At 36.3% G+C, this 20,311-nt stretch overlaps 1 protein-coding gene across 1 annotated transcript; it reads left to right on the top strand.

Annotated features, from left to right (window-relative positions):
• The first annotated feature begins 2,151 nt into the window (after positions 1-2,151).
• On the top strand, positions 2,152-3,049 carry LOC101149512 (keratin-associated protein 13-2). The gene has a single exon (XM_004062672.5). It carries the CDS (start codon positions 2,163-2,165, stop codon positions 2,751-2,753), a length of 591 nt encoding a protein of 196 aa, XP_004062720.2. The 5' UTR covers positions 2,152-2,162; the 3' UTR covers positions 2,754-3,049.
• Positions 3,050-20,311: the final 17,262 nt, after the last annotated feature.

Below are 20,311 nucleotides of genomic sequence, written 5' to 3'. Positions count from 1 at the left end.
AAAGAGAGAGGGAGAAAGGGAGGGAAGGAGGGAGAGAGAGAGGGAGGGAGGGAAAGAAAAGAAAGAAAAAGAAAAGGAAAGAGGGAGGGAGGGAAGGAAGGAAGGAGAGAGAGAGAGAAGATTTCAATATTACGTTTTCCCTGACATATCAAGATAGTGAATTTTTCTTTCTATACTAATACTTTGCCTATGTATGTAGAGTACGTAGAGTATTTTATTAGTTCCAGAATCCACTTTTGAACTGTTAAGGCTACTCTAGTTTTGTTTTGCTTTTTCTGCCTTTCAGATGGACACATTTATTAGCATTTGGGAGTTGTTCATTAGCATTTGTACAAAGTGCACAAATAACTCCTAATAAAAAGTGTTAACCCAATTAGGAATGGGTGGAGGGACTGTTAATTGGAATTGACTTACTCCCAAGTTATTTTAGTGTTTATTCCCAGACATAGGGAGCTGGTCTAGAAAGGCAAGAACTTTTGGATATTAGAAATTTTTTTTTTTTTTTGAGCAGAATCAACCTGTAGTAAGAAAAGAAAAATATTTCTCATTTTAAAGGTGTTAAAAGCTGCCATTATAAGGAATCCCATGTGTTGGGGGTGGCATACTTTTTGGTGAATTTAATAGGTGTCCATTCATAAAGCACAGCTTATTTTACTTCAGTGAATCAGAGTGATGGTTCAAGTATTGCACAAGGGCACTTCATGTGATGCATGCCACACTTTGGATTCTGCATGGGAGAGATAATCATAAAACAAAGTAACTAAGTGCTCTGAAACAGTGTGCTTTGGAATGAAGCAAGTTAATTTTCAGGTAGTTAAGAGGCTCTCTTTTCGATAACCATTGTGAATGCCATTTCCCTTAGTTAAACCAAATAAAATGTCAAATTCAAAAGAAGAAGAATAGGCACAGATAAGAAGCCTCTTCCCCCCATTAATCTAAACATGGATTACCAAGATTCTTTCTCTTTCTTGGGCTAGGAAGTGAAATATACTTCAAATGTATGAAGATCAGTAAGGCATAGAATTCCCCAGTTGAACACTATTCAGTGTGAATATCGTTAGGAAAAGTAAATAAGGCTTTGTTAGGCTTTTATATCTTAGTATAAATAAGCTTAATAGTTTCTTTTCTGAGACAAGTTAAAGTTGAATTTACTTTTATATTTGCAAGGTATTTGCAACTTGACTCTGAATAAGAAAACCATAATTAAAGCTTCAATTTTGCTTCTATCTTACTGACAAATTAGGGGAAAGTTAAAGCTCCCTGAGAGGTAATTTTTCCACGTATGGGTTGAACAAGGGATGTTTAAAGACCCATATAACTCTAATACTTCAAGTTAAAAGCTTCAGAAAAATGTTAACAATTCCTCAAAGTTTAAGTATAAATTAATAATTGCAGCTAAGAATCTGTCCTTTCATCCAGAAAAAAAAAATTGAAACATAAAACAAAATAAAATTTATGAGTTGATTTAGAGCATAACCATAGAATAATGCTTGCTACAAGATAGGTTCATCAGAAAATATCTGAAAAACTTCAATTTAAAGTCTTACTAAAAAGTTTGTGTTTATTGTTTCCTAAGTGAGCATTGTCTAAAGTAGCCTCTTGTTAAGGAAGATGCCTGGTATGGACACCCAGCATAATGCTGCACTCCTCAATTCTGATCCTGAGCTCTTAAGATACTAGTAAAAGGTTTAACTGACAGATTGCTGAGGCTACTGAATACAGTTAGTATTTGGAGAAATCCTCCATTTCAGTAACAAGTAATATGCTTCTGTTAGAAAAAAAAAAAAAGGACAATCTATTTTGAGTAGTAACCACTGATGCTCCTGATAACTTAATGGAAGTAAAGAAAGAATTTTGTGTAATTCCATTTGGTACAATAAGGACTCACTGTACTCAAATAATAAGAGGCAAGATACTCATAAATGTGATGACATATAACATTGAAGGTCAAACCACAGTGAATTCCAGGAAAAAAAAAAACTGAGTGGCTTCCTTCTAAGTGTTCTGGAGTGACTAAAGTACAACTAAGTATATGAAGATGTGATAAATTAAACAATAACCTAGGGAAGCATTCTTATAATAAAAGGTGAGCAAGGAGGAGGGAGTGTCGAGACAGTGGACACACCCAGGTCTAAGAGCATATATAACTTGGAGTCCAGACTATGACATTCAAACTCAGAGAATCTTTCCACTATAACTCAACTGAACTCACATCTCCCGTCAACATGTCCTACAACTGCTGCTCTGGAAACTTCTCCTCCCGCTCCTGTGGTGGCTACCTGCGCTACCCAGCCTCCTCCTGTGGCTTTTCCTACCCCAGCAATCTGGTCTACAGCACTGACCTCTGCTCTCCCAGCACCTGCCAGCTGGGTTCCTCTCTCTATAGGGGCTGTCAGGAGACCTGCTGGGAGCCCACCAGCTGCCAGACGTCCTATGTGGAGTCCAGCCCCTGCCAGACCTCCTGCTACCGCCCCAGAACCTCCTTGCTCTGCAGTCCTTGCGAGACGACTTACTCTGGGTCTCTAGGCTTTGGATCCAGCAGCTGCCGCTGCCTGGGCTATGGATCGAGGAGCTGCTACTCAGTGGGCTGTGGGTCCAGTGGCTTCAGATCCCTGGGTTATGGAGGCTGTGGCTTCCCTTCCCCGGGCTATGGATCTGGATTCTGCCGCCCAACCTACTTGGCTTCTAGGAGCTGTCAGTCTCCTTGTTACAGACCAGCCTATGGATCAACCTTCTGCAGATCAACTTGCTGAATTTCCAGACCTTTTAAGCAAAGTGTCTCCGTCTCTACGTAGAGCTGTTATCATAGGCATTTCCAGCAATGTGAGCTAACCCCTCTTACTACTAGCTCTTCATCCTTTCTCTGGCATCAAGTACTGGCTGAACAGGCTAGTTCTTTCAGACTGTGAAATTAATGAATGAGCAAAATATAGAGTCAAATGTCTATAATTTTGAAACAAGTGATTCGTTATCACATAAGTTCATCTTATAAAGTATATGGAAGTTCAGTTTTGTTTCACGTAATAAATTCATTTACTGTTGATTCCAATATGTTCTCTTTGTCTTTTATGGATTTCCAAAGTTTGATTTGTGATCTGTTTTGGGGGCTCCAGGCCCTCAGACGTCTTTTCCTTGGACATCCATTTCCGTAGGTAATGTCATCAGGCCTAGTGTGTGGGGGAGATTCTCTGGGCATGCCAGTGCCTAAAAGACTGAGCAAGTGCATGTCTTCTGCCATGAAAACTGGTTGGATTCTTAACAGAATTATTGAGAGTACACTCATAATGGTGATGTGTTTTCAAGGAAGACACCTTTTGCTGACAATCATATTTGCTTTTTGTTTACATTTTTAAAAGAGTATTTAGAGTTTTCTCAGAAGATGTCAACTAGGTGATTAAATATAAAATTATAAAATATTTGAATAAATCTGAAATATGATGGAAAAGGGAAAATATGAAATGTTAGGTACTGGAGGGCATTACGGTTGTGTTTAAATATAGGAGAAAATTAATCATTCAGTGTGTGTGTGTTTGTGTTGTGTGTGTGTGAGAAAGAGAGAGAGAGCAGAGAAGACAGAAAGACTTAAGGTTTACAACTGTGAGTAATGGAAACAGTTATAGGGAGAAATACTTTGGCTTGTTATAAATGTATATTTATAAATCATAAATTTTAGAACTATTATGACCTTTGTGTTTTCTTTGGATTATTGAGTTTATCAACAAGGAAAAAGATATTACTTTTCAGTGATTTCTGCATTGAGTGGCAGTTAAAATTAGATTACTTTCAATGTTCTAGATCTTATAACCTCCCTCAGTATCCCTGGAATCCACTGCTCAGCTGTGACAGTGTGAATAAAAATAAATATTTGTAGGATGCTATTCACATCTGAGACATAAGACCTTCTCTGTTTATTTTAATTTAAGCACGTGATTTCTTTCAGAGGCTAAAGGTAGTGTAAAAATTCAGCTAAAACTTTTTCATAAAATATTCAATAACAACTCTCCATGAATGGGAAAATAACTTTGAAAGATTATCATTTCCTCCAATAATATGTCACGAGCTTTAATTGATTTTTTTCCCTGACACCTTTCCCTTAAGCTTTTTATAATTAAACCTGAAAAAAGAGGGTATCTTTTCTCTTACAATGGAGACAATATGGGCTAAGCATGGAAGTGTGGGAACCACATCCTCTGATCACAGAAATCTGCCGCCACAGAAACTAGAAGAATAGAGAAGGGAAACACAGGAAGAAACTCCTGGCAACACAGAAGCCTCTGATTCCCAGGTACCTTAAGCCAGCTTTATTCATCCTTTAAGTGCTTTGATCATATGGGTCAATAAAGTCTTCTTTAGGTTTAAACTAAATAAAATAATTGAAATAAAATAATTTAAATAAAATAAGACTTCTGGCACTCTCATACAAAGATTTACAATACTGGCAAACTGAATCAAGCAACACATCAAAAAGCTTATCCACCATGATCAAGTGGGCTTCATCCCTGGGATGCAAGGCTGGTTCAACACACGCAAATCAATAAACATAATCCAGCATATAAACAGAAGCAAAGACAAAAACCACATGATTATTTCAATAGATGCAGAAAAGGCCTTTGACAAAATTCAACAACCTTCATGCTAAAAATTCTCAATAAATTAGGTATTGATGGGACTTATCTCAAAATAATAAGAGCTATTTATGGCAAACCCACAGCCAATGTCATACTGAATGGGCAAAAACTGGAAGCATTTCCTTTGAAAACTGGCACAAGACAGGGATAACCTCTCTCACCACTCCTATTCAACATAGTGTTTGAAGTTCTGGCCAGGGCAATCAGGCAGGAGAAAGAAATAAAGCGTATTCAATTAGGAAAAGAGGAAGTCAAATTGTCCCTGTTTGCAGATGACATGATTGTATGTCTAGAAAACCCCATCGTCTCAGCCCAAAATCTCCTTCAGCTGATAAGCAGCTTCAGCAAAGTCTCAGGATACAAACACAACGTGCAAAAATCATAAGCATTCCTATACACCAATAACAGACTAACAGGGAGCCAAATCATGAGTGAACTCCCCTTCACAATTGCTACAAAGAGAATAAAATACCTAGGAATACAACTGACAAGGAATGTGAAGGACCTCTTCAAGGAGAACTACAAACCACTGCTCAGTGAAATACAAGAGGATACAAACAAATAGAAGAACATTCCATGCTCATGGGTAGGAAGAATCAATATTGTGAAAATGGCCATACTGCCCAAGGTAATTTATAGATTCAATGCCATCCCAATCAAGCTACCAATGACTTTCTTCACAGAATTGGAAAACACTACTTTAAAGTTCATATGGAACCAAAAAAGAGCCTGCATTGCCAAGTCAATCCTAAGCCAAAAGAAAAAAGTTGGAAGCATCATGCTACCTGACTTCAAACTATACTGCAAGGCTACAGTAACCAAAACAGCATGGTACTGGTACCAAAACAGAGATATAGATCAGTGGAATGGAACAGAGCCCTCAGAAATAATGCCACATATCTACAACTATCTGGTCTTTGACAAACCTGAGAAAAACAAGCAATGGGGAAATGATTCCCTATTTAGTAAAAGGTGCTGGGAAAACTGGCTAGCCATATGTAGAAAGCTGAAACTGGATCCCTTCCTTACACCTTATACAAAAATTAATTCAAGATGGATTAAAGACTTACATGTTAGACCTAAAATCATAAAAACCCTAGAAGAAAACCTAGGCAATACCATTCAGGACATAGGCATGGGCAAGGACTTCATGTCTAAAACACCAAAAGCAATGGCAACAAAAGCCAAAATTGACAAATGGGATCTAATTAAACAAAAGAGCTTCTGCACAGCAAAAGAAACTACCATCAGAGTGAACAGGCAACCTACAGAATGGGAGAAAATTTTTGCAATCTACTCATCTGACAAAGGGCTAATATCCAGAATCTACAAAGAACTCAAACAAATTTACAAGAAAAAAACAACCCCATCAACAAGTGGGCAAAGGATATGAACAGACACTTCTCAAAAGAAGACATTTATGCAGCCAACAGACACATGAAAAAATGCTCATCATCACTGACCATCACAGAAATGCAAATCAAAACCACAATGGGATACCATCTCACACCAGTTAGAATGGTGATCATTAAAAAGTCAGGAAACAACAGGTGCTGGAGAGGATGTGGAGAAATAGGAACACTTTTACACTGTTGGTGGGACAGTAAACTAGTTCAACCATTGTGGAAGACAGTGTGGTGATTCCTCAGTGATCTAGAACTAGAAATACCATTTGACCCAGCCATCCCATTACTGGGTATATACCCTCAGGATTATAAATCATGCTGCTATAAAGATACGTGCACACGTATGTTTATTGCAGCACTATTCACAATAGCAAAGACTTGGAACCAACCCAAATGTCCAACAATGATAGACTGGATTAAGAAAATGTGGCACATATACACCATGGAATACTATGCAGCCATAAAAAATGATGAGTTCATGTCCTTTGTAGGGACATAGCTGAAGGTGGAAACCATCATTCTCAGCAAACTATCGGAAAGACAAAAAACCAAACACCGCATGTTCTCACTCATAGGTGGGAATTGAACAATGAGAACACCTGGACACAGGAAGGGGAACATCACATACCAGGGCCTGTTGTGGGGTGGGGGGAGGGGGAAGGGATAACATTACGAGATATACCTAATATAAATGACAAGTTAATGGGTGCAGCACACCAACATGGCACATGTATACATATGTAACAAACCTGCACGTTGTGCACATGTACCCTAGAACTTAAATTATAATTAAAAACAAACAAACAAACAAACAAAATGTATCGTTGGGCAGGGCACGGTGGCTCATGCCTGTAACCCCAGCACTTTGGGAGGCCAACACGGGTGGATCACAAGTTCCGGAGTTTGAGACCAGCTTGGCCAACATAGCGAAACCCCGGCTCTACGAAAAATACAAAAAATTAGCCAGGTATGGTGGCTGGTGCCTGTAATCCCAGCTACTTGGGAGGCTGAGGCAGGAGAATCACTTGAACCTGGGAGGCGGAGGTTGTAGTGAGCCGAGATCGCACCATTGCACTCCAGCCTGGGTGACAGTGTGAGACTCTGACTCAAAAAAAAAAAAAAAAAAAAAATGTGTCATCAAGTGCAGAGCTACTCATTGACTTTGGTGTAAATAATTAAACATTTTTATTAGACGTAAAGGTCCTATGAGTCTGAATTATGCCATTAGCATTGAAGGTGGACTACTAATTCATCTTTAAATAATGTGGAATGAGTAAAATGTGGATTAAAAAAAAATCATTTGAGAAAACAAACTAAAGGGGTCACAGTAGCATGGCCAGTAAGAAAGTCCTGGGAGCTAGAGGCTCATAACTTCAAGTGTGGAAGGCACCAGGCCTTGCAAGGAGAGATCTGAGCACAGAGAAATGTTTAAAATGCAGCAATCCCAAGATAGAAGGAAGGGGTGTCCAGTGACATAGAGAATCTAGTTCTGTAGTGACTTGAAGAATCTCCGCCATTCTAATGCAATCTTTAAGTGGAATGCAAACAATTGAGACAGAGAGGCAGAGAGTAAAGGAGAAAATTAACACATTGGAATACTTTCAATATTTAACCTTTCAAAGTATAATGTGAAGATTCAGATTTCAGGGATCAGACAAAATGAATATTCTTTGCCTCCTCCATTTTCTGCATGAATAATCTTCCCTTAATATCTCATCTCTGCTAATCTGCAACTATTTTTTATTTTCCTCTCTCACCTTTTCTCTTTGCTTTTCTTCTCTCTTTCTCTCCTCTCTGTGATTTTTCACCTTTTATGTACACTCTGTTCCTTTCCACACTCACCCTTTAGGGTGCTGTCAAGTTTAGGCACCTGGTAACTGCAGGTCAACGCCTAAGTTGTATGAGGGTAACAGAGAGTGTAATGGAAGGCTGACTCCCATCACTGGCTAAGAAAAAGCAGAGTGGAAAGGATAAATTGCTTTCAAGCTCACTTACAATTATTCCACTCCTAATGACCTTAATACACCAAGTGACATCAGCTCTTTGTTCTAATTCAGCTCACTAGATGTGTTTGAGCTTTAACTTTGCACTAGAGCTCTTCTGTGAAAAGTGCTGAGAGCTTAGAAAAGACCAATGTCACTAGACTCATGTCTGTCACGAGTGAGAGAGACAAATTTCCTCCTATGATTTTGGTGTGAAGGATGCGTGAGAAGAGAGTGCCAGCAAGAGGAAACAGCGTAAGCGGTGGCATAATTGCTTGGAAGAATACAGTGTGGGTTTCGGGGACAAAACTACAAGTTCCTTTTTTATTAAACTGGGAAATGTGGTCAGCAAGAGGTAGAAGACTACATAATAATAAGAAAGTGTGATTGTCCAATTCTACAAATCCGGAAATAGAGACGGAAACAACATGGATGCCAAAGAGGGCCTCAGCTTTGTGTCTGGGGTGGCAAGATGTCAATGATAAACAATTAAAAAAATAAACTTCACATTTCATATGTGGGAGTGGTTTTGGGGGGCTCATGTTATTCTTAGATATCAAAGTTTATGTAACTGGAGACTTAGTTACAATTAGCAGTCTAATAAAGTGTTAACAAGCACAAGCTCAGGGTTGCAGACTATTACTTGAGAGGCACCACAGTATGAATTAAGAAAACATCAGGTATCTACTGTTCAAGTCCAGAATTCTCTATCCAGCTGTTCAAAAGAAATCATTCACGGTTATTCCAATCCTAATATCTCATCTCTGTTGATCTCCAACTATTTTTATTTTCTTTTTTTTTCTCACTGTGTCTTGCATGCTGCTTCCCTGGAACTTAAAGAAAGGGAAGGCAAATGTTTAAAATGTGATACAATATAAAACATAATAGTATTAAGATAAATTTTTAAAAAGGTAAAGTCACGATTCTTACACAAATGAAAAAATCAACACATATAAAAATTTTTATTTAACTCATTAATAAATGTGGGGACCACTAAGATGCTACAACTGGTTCAAAGCATAATTCAGAGAACACTTAGGTTGTTAGGAAGTTTGAAATGAATCCACAGATAGCTGCAAAGTAGTCACTGTACGCCGAGTAAAAATCAGTATCATTTCACTTGACAGAAACTATTTCATTTCTATGGACTAGAATCATTTGCATTATTAACAATTTTATTCAACTTACAGAATTATATAGGAGTTAAAAAGCAATAATACGTGACAATACCTTGAAAAATGAACTAGACAGGCCACATAGTAATACATTTCCCCCATTTCAAAATCCCACAATTTTTTCTGACAACAGTATGTGAAATCAGTAATGTTAATTGTAAAACTTAGTAACAGATGTGCTACAAAAGTCTGAATATCATTTTTCCTTTAATATGGAAACTGAGGAGGAAAAGAAATTATGCGTATCATTTCCTGGAAAGAATTACTTTACCTTATCAGTTTATGCCTTTTTTCTTTTTCTCATCTTTACTGAGGTATAGTCTACAAAAATTATATAAATTTAAGGAGTATAAATTGATGTTTTGAGATACACACACTGTATATAATATATACACATATTGTGAAATTGTCACAGTCAAGGTAATTAATATAGTTATAATTTCAGTTTCCATTTGATTGATCATTTGACTGTGGCAAGAACACTGAGGTCTACCCTTTCTGCAAATTTTAAGTATACGATACAATATTGTTAACTACAGTCACATTGCTATACATTAGATATCCAGAACTTAATTGTCCTGCATAACTGAAACTTTCTACCCTTTGACCAACACCCTCCCATTTTACCCTCCGCCCAGGCCCTGGCAGCTACCAGTCTAGTCTCTGCTTTTGTGAGTTTAACTAGTTTCGATTTCTACATACATGACATCATGTAGTATTTTCCTTTCTGCGTCTGGCTTATTTCTCTTAGCATGATGTCCTCCAGGTTCATCCAAAATTTTGACATTTCTAATGGCACTGCTTCTACTTGTGACTTGGGGAAAAAATGACATAATTACATAAATATGTCATATTTTGACTTGATCTTTCTTTCTGCTCTATACCACCACTTGCACCACTCACCTCAAATGCTGCGTTACTGTCTAGTGTTGTTGTCTAGAAAACACAAGCTTCCATTTTTAATTTCATATATAACTAAATTAAACATTTTATAAATATAAAAGGACAAAATATGTGGCTCATATTTCTGCCTCATTACATGAACATTGTAATTCATACACATGGTGCATGCCTGTAGTCCCAGGTCCTTGGGAAGCTGAGGCGGGAGTATTGAAGCCAGGAGTTCCAGGCTGCAATGAGCTATTGATTGCACCATTGCAATCCAGCCTAGGCAGCAAAGCAAGACCCTGTCTCTAAAAAAAAAAGAAAAAATGTTAATTATAAATGGAAGAATTTTTCTTCTGGACTGTGGTAGTGGTTACACTAATCTATACATTAGATAAATTACATTGAACCATACAGATACAAACACAAATGAGTACATGTATAAACCAGCAAAACTCAATAAGGTCTCTAGTCTAGCGAACAACATGGCACCAATGTCAATTTCCTGGGTTTGATTTTGTAGTATGGTTAAATAAGTTGGCAATATTGCAGGAGGCTGCGTGAAGGGACTCTAGGTACTATTTGTACAACTTCATGTGAGTCTATGATTTTTTTTTTTAAGTTTAATGAAAGTCACGTGTAGAGAACATAAGTAGGTTATTCATTAGTAAGATGTGTTATAAGGTTTTTAGTTGGCATTTCTGGAAGATTAGTATAAGAATACTAAAGTCTGTTAATTAAAGTGAGAAGATGCAGTTATTGATGTATGGAAACTCCTCTGTTCTAAAGTTCTATTTTATTTTATTTTTATAGATTTAAGGGTAAACATGCAGTTTTGTTACATGAATATATTACGTAGTGTGAACTCCAGGCTTTTAGTATATTCATCACTCAGATAGTTTATATTGTAGGTAATTTTTCATCCCTCACCCCTCTCCCAGTCTCCCAACTTTTGGAGTCTCCAAAGTCAATTATTCCACTCTGTATATCCAGGTATACACATTGTTTAGCTCCCAATAATAAGTGAGAGCATGTGGTATTTGACTCTGTTTCTTAGTCATTTCACTTAGGATAATGGCTTCCATTTCCATCTATTTTGCTGCAAAAGACACAATTTTATTCTTTTTTATGGCTGAATAGTATCACATTGCATTTATGTATCACTTTTTAAAATTCAATCATTCATTGATGGACACTTTGGCTGATTCCATGACTTTGCAATGGTGAATAGTGTTATGATAAACATACCAGTGCAGGGGATTTTAATATATATAACAATTTCTTTCTCTTTGTGTAGACACCCAATAATGGGATTGCTAGATCAAATGGTGTTCTATTCTCAGCTCTTTGAGGAATCTTCATACTGTTTTCCATAAAGTTTGCACTAATTTACATTCCTACCAACAGTGTTCCCTTTTCTCCGCATCCTTGCCAACATCTGTTGTTTTTTGACTTTTTAATTACCATTCTTATTACTGTAAGATGGTATCTTAATGTGGTTCTAATTTGCATTTCTCTAATGATTAATGATGATGTTGATAATTTTTCCACGTTTGTTGGCTGCTTGTATGTCTTCTTTGGAAAAACGTCTGTTCATGTCCTTTGCCCACTTTTTGATAGTGGTTTTTTTTTTTCTTGTTGAGTTGTTTGAGCTTCTTGTAGATTCTAGATATTAGTCTTTTTGTGGACACATAGTTTTCAAATAATTTCTCCCATTCTGTAAGTTGTCTGTTTACTCTGTTAACAGTTTCTTTAGGAGTGCAGAAGCTTTTCAGTTTAATTAAGTCCCATTGGTCTATTTTTGTTTTTGTTGCATTTGCTTTTGCAGTCTTAGTCATAAATTCTTTGCCTAGGTCAATGTCTAGAAGAGATTTCCTACATTTTCTTCTGGGATTTTTATAGTTTCAGATATTACATTTAAGTTTTTAATCCATTTTGAGTTAATTTTTGTATACAGTGAAAGATATGGATTCAATTTCATTCTTCTGCATGTGACAATCCAGTTTCCCTAGCACCATTTATTGAACAGGGTGTCCTTTCCCTTGTGTATATTTTTGTTGACTTTGTCAAAGATGACTTGATTGTAGGTATTTGGCGTTATTTCTGTGTTCTCTATTCTGATCCATTGATTTATTTGTCTAATTTTATACAGTACTCTGCTGTTGTGTTTATTATAGCCTTGTAGTATAATTTAAAATCAAGAAATGTGATGACCCAGCTTTGTTCTTTTTACTTAGGATTGCTTTGGATATTGGGGCTCTTTTTTGATTCCACATGAAGTTTAGGCTTCATAATTCTATAAAAATGATGTTGTTATTTGATAGGAATTGCACTGAATCTGTAGGTTGCTTTGGGCAGTAAGGTCATTTTAATGATACTGATTTTGCCAATCCATGAGTATAGGATGCTGTTCCATTTGTTTGTATCATCTATGATTTCTTTCATTAGTGTTTTATAGTTCTCCTTGTAGAGCTCTTTTACTTTCTTGGTTCAATGTATTCCTGGTTATTTTTGTAGCTATTGTAAATGGAATTGAGTTGATGATTCTTTTCTCAGCTTGATTGTTATTGAAGAAGATGTAGTTACTGATATAGGAAGTTCTTAATCTAGTAAGGGTAGCTGTAGAAGTAGTGAGAAAAGTCAAAGAATTAGAAATTGCCCTAAGTTTTTTCTTTTCTTTAATGTTTGCCACCTATTTTAGTAGGTATCCCTTTAATCTCCAGTTTGTTTCCTGAACTATACCAGTAATACCATTCCATTCCAATCTCAAATGACTAAAGCCCTTCTCCTCAAATGTTAATTGCTTGAGACACTGGTTTTAAGAAATACTAATAGATTGGATACAAAGTTTATATTTATATGATTAATTTGTGCTAACCACATTAATCAGATTTGTTTTTATCCTTTTTAAAAGTTTGTTAATATGCTCAAGTGTTTTATGACTTTCCAAAAGAATGAGAGGGAGAATTCTAGTTTTCTTCTTCTGGACAGTGGAGTTGAAAGAAACACAACACTGTTTTTCCCAAGTTTCTTTGGGCTAGATAATATTGTAATTTTCAGTCAAACAAAGTTTAGTTAAAATCTATACTCAAAGTAATGAGTGATTGCCCTCATTTCAGGGCATTTCTGCAAAGAGACAATATCTAAATTTGCTTCTGGTATATATTATCTTTTTGGTACTTTACTGGCAAAATAACCCTAGTCATGTAATTGAAGGGAAAGCTGTTAACACACTCATAATCATAAAAAGAGGTGAATAGTGGCTGATTTTGTGTTTTTTAACAGCTTACTCTTTCTGCTGGGCAAATGACCACAAAGGTTAATGTCTTGACTATAAAATTGATTCCAGAGACTTCACTGTCTGTGTTCTATGGATATCGTAAGGTGAAGAGGTGCCATTGGCTGTTCATATTCTCCAGCTTATAAACCAAATTTGAAAAATGCTTTAGCTTTGACAATCTTAGGGTAATTTACCATGGTCTATTATTACACTAGAGAGAACAGGAAAAACAGTCAACCACATTTAGTACATCCTTGGGAGCTGCAAACTTCATTCTGGGGAAAATGATGCGGAAATGTTCTCTTAATCAATTGTGAACACATGGAGAGTAACGTTTTGTACAGAAGCCTACATTTACTGAAGCCATGAGATGGAATTCTACTCAGCAAGGTTTTATTTTAAATTCTAGACAAGAAAATAATACAGTTATGGATCCTAAAATGATCTGCCTTTTGTTTTTCTACTCCCTACCTTCTGTCATTTGCATTAGTACTCTGTCTGGGATAGTCTATTCTTTCCCTCCACTTTCGTCCTTCTTCTGAGGAGTTTTAAGTGCTAAGGAGCTTAATAATAAAATCACCTCACCTGTGTCATACATTTTATGCTCAGCATTTGTTAGCTTTATATCATGACTTAACAAACACAGAAAGTAGGGATGAAAAATGAAATATCTGCAGACAGACAGAACTAGTCTCACTTTTTGGATATATAACTTTTTGTTAAAATAATTTTTTAACAAATTACTTAATATATCTCTATATCTTTATCTGAGAAGTGAAAATATTAATATATCTCTATATCTTTATCTGAGAAGTGATAAATATATCTTTATCTGAGAAGTGAAATAATCTGAGAAGTGAAAATATTTATCTGAGAAGTGAAAATATTTATGAAAATAAATCATAAGTCTATTATAAGAAATATATGATAATTATATAGAGTATGAACTTTTAGATTTTGAATTTCTTGAAGGTACTGTGCCTCAGACATCTTTGTCCTTTGAGCACATCTTTGTTTTCTGAGCACATTCCCCTCAATATATGATTCTCATACGTTTGTCAGTGTTCACATATTAGTCTCCTTTTAGCAAGCAGGAAAAGCATAGAAAAGACTTTGATCGGTATTACTGAGATTCCCATAGGGCATTGCTATTTCCAGTATAAGCAAATAAATTGTTGTTTTTTCAACTATGGCTAAAAATAAATTTTGTGTAATAAAGTTTACTTGTAACTAAATAAACATATTTGCTTTTCTAAATTTTAACTGATTGTTATGTTCAGTCTGAGTAAAACAGGTAGAAAAATAAATGCATAAACCTTTTTTAAAGTATCTTTTACCTGTGGAAATACTATTCTGGGCAAACCCCTATTAATTACTGCAGTATATAATGAGAGCTACTAAAAAGTTAGAAAAAAACCAACATTAAAACAGAATGCCACTAGGCACCCATTAGACTACCAGCATAACTAACACATTCTATTCTTGATGGTAACAGATAAGCATGACTACCTCACCATTGTTTTTATTTAATTTTTACATTTTTAGATGGTACACATGCAAATTTCTTACATGCATATTTTGCATAGTGGTGAAGTCTGAGCTTTTAGTGTATCCATTACCCAAATAGTGACCATCTACTATGATTCTGTTGGGGATGACAAACAAGATGTAGCTTAATGATGGTCTTGAAACTCAAAATGAATGGACACCATAAGTTATCATCTTTGCTGGTTGAACTTTAAAGCCTTTCAGTATGGATAGAAAATGAAGGTGCATTGCCCTCAAGTTGCTGAAATCATGTAGAATTGATACTGTCCAAAGGAGTCCTGCCTGTTAATAGGCATGTGATTCCTGAGTGGCTACGTGTCTTTGGTAAGTCAGAACTTGATTACAAACAGTAACAATCTTCCTAAAATGAAAGAAGATCTAGGATAGTTCTAGTGGAAGGTAAAGAGTTTGTAAGGATCAAGCTGCTTAAAAAGACAGAGGAGTCAGGGCTGCTAGGTATAGTAACCAACTGATATCCCAAGTTTTGCCTGGTCTCCCATGCTGTCCTCCAGATAATAGGAGTGCTTGATCATCAGAACGTCATGCTTAGGGTCCCCACTTTGGTTTCTACACTTCCAGGATCTTCTCAGTTTTTGTGCTTTAGAAACATTCCTTAGAAGATTTAAGCATTTAGTTAATAATGTATTTTTTTACCTGCACATTACTCTGCCTGCTGTGAGATTGAACCCATTTAAATTGTCAAAGCATGTAAATCCTGAAGAAGCACCATATATATTTATATATCTGAATTCCCAACTCTAACACCAGCTATTTGCCTTGTAAACATTATAGAACCTCTCAAAAAGTTAGTTTCCTTAAATGTAAAAGACAGATCATGAATGATAGCAATTTGATCATGGGGTTATGATGAGAGGCAAATGATAGGATATGTGAAGCAGCCGGAAGAATTCCTTGAGTATAGAAATCACTCCATAAATGTTAACTATTATTAGACTATAAATGTATGCAACTTGTGGCCAAAAACTAAATGCACACGGGTGCTTCGAGTAAGCCATACACGTCATATTCTTTTATGCACCCTAAAATGAAATATTTATCCTACACATATTTCTAAACATTTTTTGCTGAAAATGTTTTAAACGTTTAGAAATTATAAATATTTAGCACATTTTATATCTTTAAAATGTGTTTAGTATTTAACAACATGTATTAGTTGTTTTGCACATTTTAAATGTTTAGAAGCTTCTAAACATTTACGCGGTACACAGGTCAATTTATAAACATTTAACATATCCACTAGAGTACACAATACTGTAATTCATTCCCTCCCAAACATCATACATACGTAAAAAAAAAGTGTGTTTTACTTTATTTCCTTTATATTTTTATCCTGGGTGTAACCTAAGTCACCATTCCCTTAATGCTTTTTTGTATCCATTTTTAAAAATTTATTTTATTCTACGATGTTTCTGGTTAGACCCATTTCTTTGCCATTAATGTCTTGTTCTCACCAATGTCTGCTCTTCTCCAGGCCACCACATTGCTTTATCTAGGCTCATCTGTAGATGTAATTTCCCCTCTCTCATAATAAGGAAATGTGACTATCTACAACATTACTTTGGAACTTTTTATTTGTTCAGCAATTTTCAAGGTGCTTGAAGAAAATAATTTCATATTTGTTTTACTGCTTATAAACGCAGTCCCTAAGGGGCCATTGAAAGTTTCCACACTATAAATTTGAGAGATTACTCTTTTTTTTTTTGAGACAGAGTCTCGCTCTGTCGCCTAAGCTGGAGTGCAGGGGCGCCATCTCGGCTCACTGCAACTTCTGCCTCCCGGGTTCAAGCAATTCTCCTGCCTCAGCCTCCAGAGTAGCTGCGATTACAGGCACCCACCACCACACCCGGCTAAGTTTTTGTATTTTAGTAGAGACGGGGTTTCACCGTGTTGCCCAGGCTGGTCACAAACTCATGAGCTCAGGCAATCCGCCCGCATCGGCCTCCCAAAGTGCCGGGATTACAGGCATGATCCATCGTGCCCAAAGGAGATTACTTTTTAAAAGTATTTGGCCTGAAATTTCCATCTTCTTAACTAATGTAATTTAAGTCCCCTTATATAAGGCATTCTATACCCATCCAGCTGGTAAAGAGAGCCAAGTAGAATTTTTTTTTAATAAAAGTTTTTCAACTTTTTTAGAGTATCATGGTCATTTCTACCTCTTATATCAGTTGTTAGTAAACATAAACATGTGCTTGGTAATATGGCAAACCATATCAGGAATGACTGAGAAAAGAATCACAACAAAATATAAAACTTTAAGCAGGGAGGAAAAAAAAGAGCTATATCTCAGCATCCTCTAAGTGATCCTCTCAGTCAAAAATTAAGCTGCCAATGATTGATCAATTGCTTTGACCATGCAACAATCATCTGAAGTCCAAGACTGAGAGTAAACTGGCTTTTGGTTATAAAATACAGGTATGCATATTTATGATGGTGTTAAGCTATTCAGCTGAAATTGGACAACATACTAAGGAGATATTCTTAGTCAAATTGTAGGGCAGAAGAATAGTAAAGCTGGGCATCTAAAACATCATACCCGCAGGGTCAGAGCACATAAGCTTCTAGGCAATAAGGTAACATTTACACACCCTTTGACGCTAATAAAAAGTGAAACAGATACAGCAGTCACACATTTAAGCTGCTACACTGGAAACTTCTTTTCCTGCTCACTTGGGGAACTCTTGGTCTACTCAGTCTAATCCTGTGTCTCTTCTTACCCCAGCGACTTGGTCCACTCCACTGACCTCTGCTTTTCTAGTTTCCACCAAGACAGGTCTCTCTGTAAGACTCTCTGATGAGCTACTATAAGCCCTCCGGCAGACATACATCATGCTTTCTACCACAGGGTACTTTCTAGGCTATGAATTCAATGGATTCCAATCTTTAAGTTATAGACCCAGTAGCACCCAAAGCTTGAATTACGGTCCCAGCTTCTTGCCACCCAAACTACTTCTCTACTAAGAAAAGCCTGTCAACTTGCTATAGACCAATGTACAGGCATGGCTTCTACAAATCGGCTTAATGCCTCTTCATACACTGCCAGGAAATGCTGCTTTCCCTCATATTCATCTCCATAAACGCCGTTTTACGAACTGGCTGACCATAAACTAGTTAGTTTCTCTTAGAGAGAAAGGTTCTGTCACCATTATATGATAAAAAAAAATTGAGAAACTACACTAGAAATTTATGTCTGAAAACAGAAATTATATGTAATAGAAATTAGGGGGTATTTCATGTGCTCGTTAGTTTACAATGTGACAGAAATGCTATTATTTAATGAAGTAATCTTTTAAGGAATTCAAGTATAAACAGTTTTTCCTTGAGCTTTTTTAAGTTGTTGGCTTACTGAAGTTGCATGATTTTTACTATGACAAATTACTATTTGGATAGCTTGGCTGTTGATTTTGTCAGAAGCAGTGTGTAAAGTCAGAGCAAGGACAGCCAACTTTCTACAAGCAGGGAAAAAATCGTATAGCCTACAATAATTTTTAATCCAAGAATTACTATTTTACTACATAAAACACTAACAAGATTCAAAATAATTCAGGATATGTAAATGCAAAGGATCTAAGACTCTATTTAGCTTTGACTAGTAGCTTCAGGGTCTGAAAGAACAGCAAAAGTGATTGAATTTAATGGACTATGACACACTTTCTCTAAAGTCACTTATCTTCTATTAACATACTTCCACTCATTTTCCAGACAAAGATTAAGACATGCTTCCTTCAGGGATAGGGCTATCTCTCACTCACCTCCCTATTCTCACCTCTCACCACAATGCCTTCACTTCACTGCATGCTTGCTGAATTGACTTGAAACGAATCTCTCTAGCTTTCAAATTTCACTTTGCTATATTAAAAAAATTGGACAGGATGGTTCAGTTTAACAAGTCTTTATTTAGTATTCAGACTATAGATGGTCTATTATAGCTAAGTTAGGGTGCAAAGGAATAGAAGCAAGTCTGGGCCAGGTGGTACAGATTAAGAGGGCAGTTGAGACTCCTCTGAGTTTACCGTTTTAAAGCATTCAAGAGGAGTTTAGAGGTCTAGGAACAGGAGAAGATAGGAGATATACAGCAATGATAAATCCAGTAATTATCTAGTTTATCATTAAGTATTTATTGAACAACAACTTTGACTACTCTTGAGCTGAGAATTTAATGTCAAATAAGAAAGAACACAGATAGTATTTGCCTCCAACTCAACTTTGGATATTACAATTCAGAGATGTGTCATTCAAAGAGTGGATCATAGATCAGGGTACAGGGTAAAGCAGGTATGTTTGACATATGATTTCCTTAAGCTGAAATTGTTAATCATGCAAGACTTCTTAAGGAAGGTAGCCATGCATTCATTTGCATATTGATATACACACTTAACTTATGGCCAATTGGTGAACTGTCATGGACTGATTTGTTTAGTAGCACTGCTCTAGTCTAGAAGACAGTCTAAGAAATAAACAATTTTTTAAATATTAGAATTAAGTACAGAGATAATTTACAAATCACAACAGGAGAACCTACTTTATCTTGAGATATAATGTATTGAGGTGAGAAAAGGCTTAATTATTTTCATCCAGATGAAGAAAAAACATTCAAGGCAGAGAGAAGAGTGTGTCCTTGGATGAGGAAAAAGCTTGAGATACTTTAGTGTGGAACAAAGACCAGTGTGTTTGTGAGAAAGACAAAGAACACTGTATGAAGATGAAGTCAGAGACATGAGCAGGGACTCAATTACACAGCTTTACAGTTCATATAGAGGATTTGTTTCATCCTCAATGTACGCTAAATCAACCAGGAAGTTGTAATCAGGAAAGTGAAATGATCAGATTTTTGTTTTCAGATCAGGCAGAAAAATGGCAAACAAAAGAAAGGAAAAAGGAAAGGAAAGGAAAGGAAAAAGAATAGGAAAAGTAAAGGAAAAAGGAAAGGGGAAATAAGGAAGGAAGGAAAAGAAAGAAAGGAAGGAAGGAAGAAAGAAAGAAGAAAGGAAGAATGAAGGAGAGAGAGAAAGAAAGGAAAGAAAAGAAAGAAAAAGGAAGAAAGAAATAAAAAGAAAGAAAGAGAAAAAGAAAGAAAGAAAGAAAGAAAAAAATCAGGCAGGAGTGTAGAAGAAAGACTGGAGGAGACAATTTTTTTTTTGAAAGAGAGGCAGAGAATCTTGGACATTATTTTTGGTTGTTCCACCAAGAAAGGAGACTACCTTGGACTAGGACAATGCCTTTCCTCCAGGGCTAATTTTGCTCTCTCCCCTAGGCAATTTGCAGAGACATTCTTAATTGTAATTTTAAGGGGGAGTTGTGCTACTGGCATCTAGTGGGTAGATGCCAAGAATACTGCCAACTGTCTTACAATGCACAGGATATCTCCCCACAACAAAAAACTATC

Source organism: Gorilla gorilla, chromosome 22 (assembly GCF_029281585.2).
Source record: "Gorilla gorilla gorilla isolate KB3781 chromosome 22, NHGRI_mGorGor1-v2.1_pri, whole genome shotgun sequence".
In the NCBI taxonomy this organism is placed as follows: Eukaryota; Metazoa; Chordata; class Mammalia; order Primates; family Hominidae; genus Gorilla; species Gorilla gorilla.
Note: the sequence above shows the minus strand (reverse complement) of the source record. Positions and strands in the feature narration are given on the sequence as shown.

Coding starts and splice junctions, on each gene's coding strand:
- LOC101149512 (XM_004062672.5), top strand. CDS start 2,163: ATGACATTCAAACTCAGAGAATCTTTCCACTATAACTCAACTGAACTC.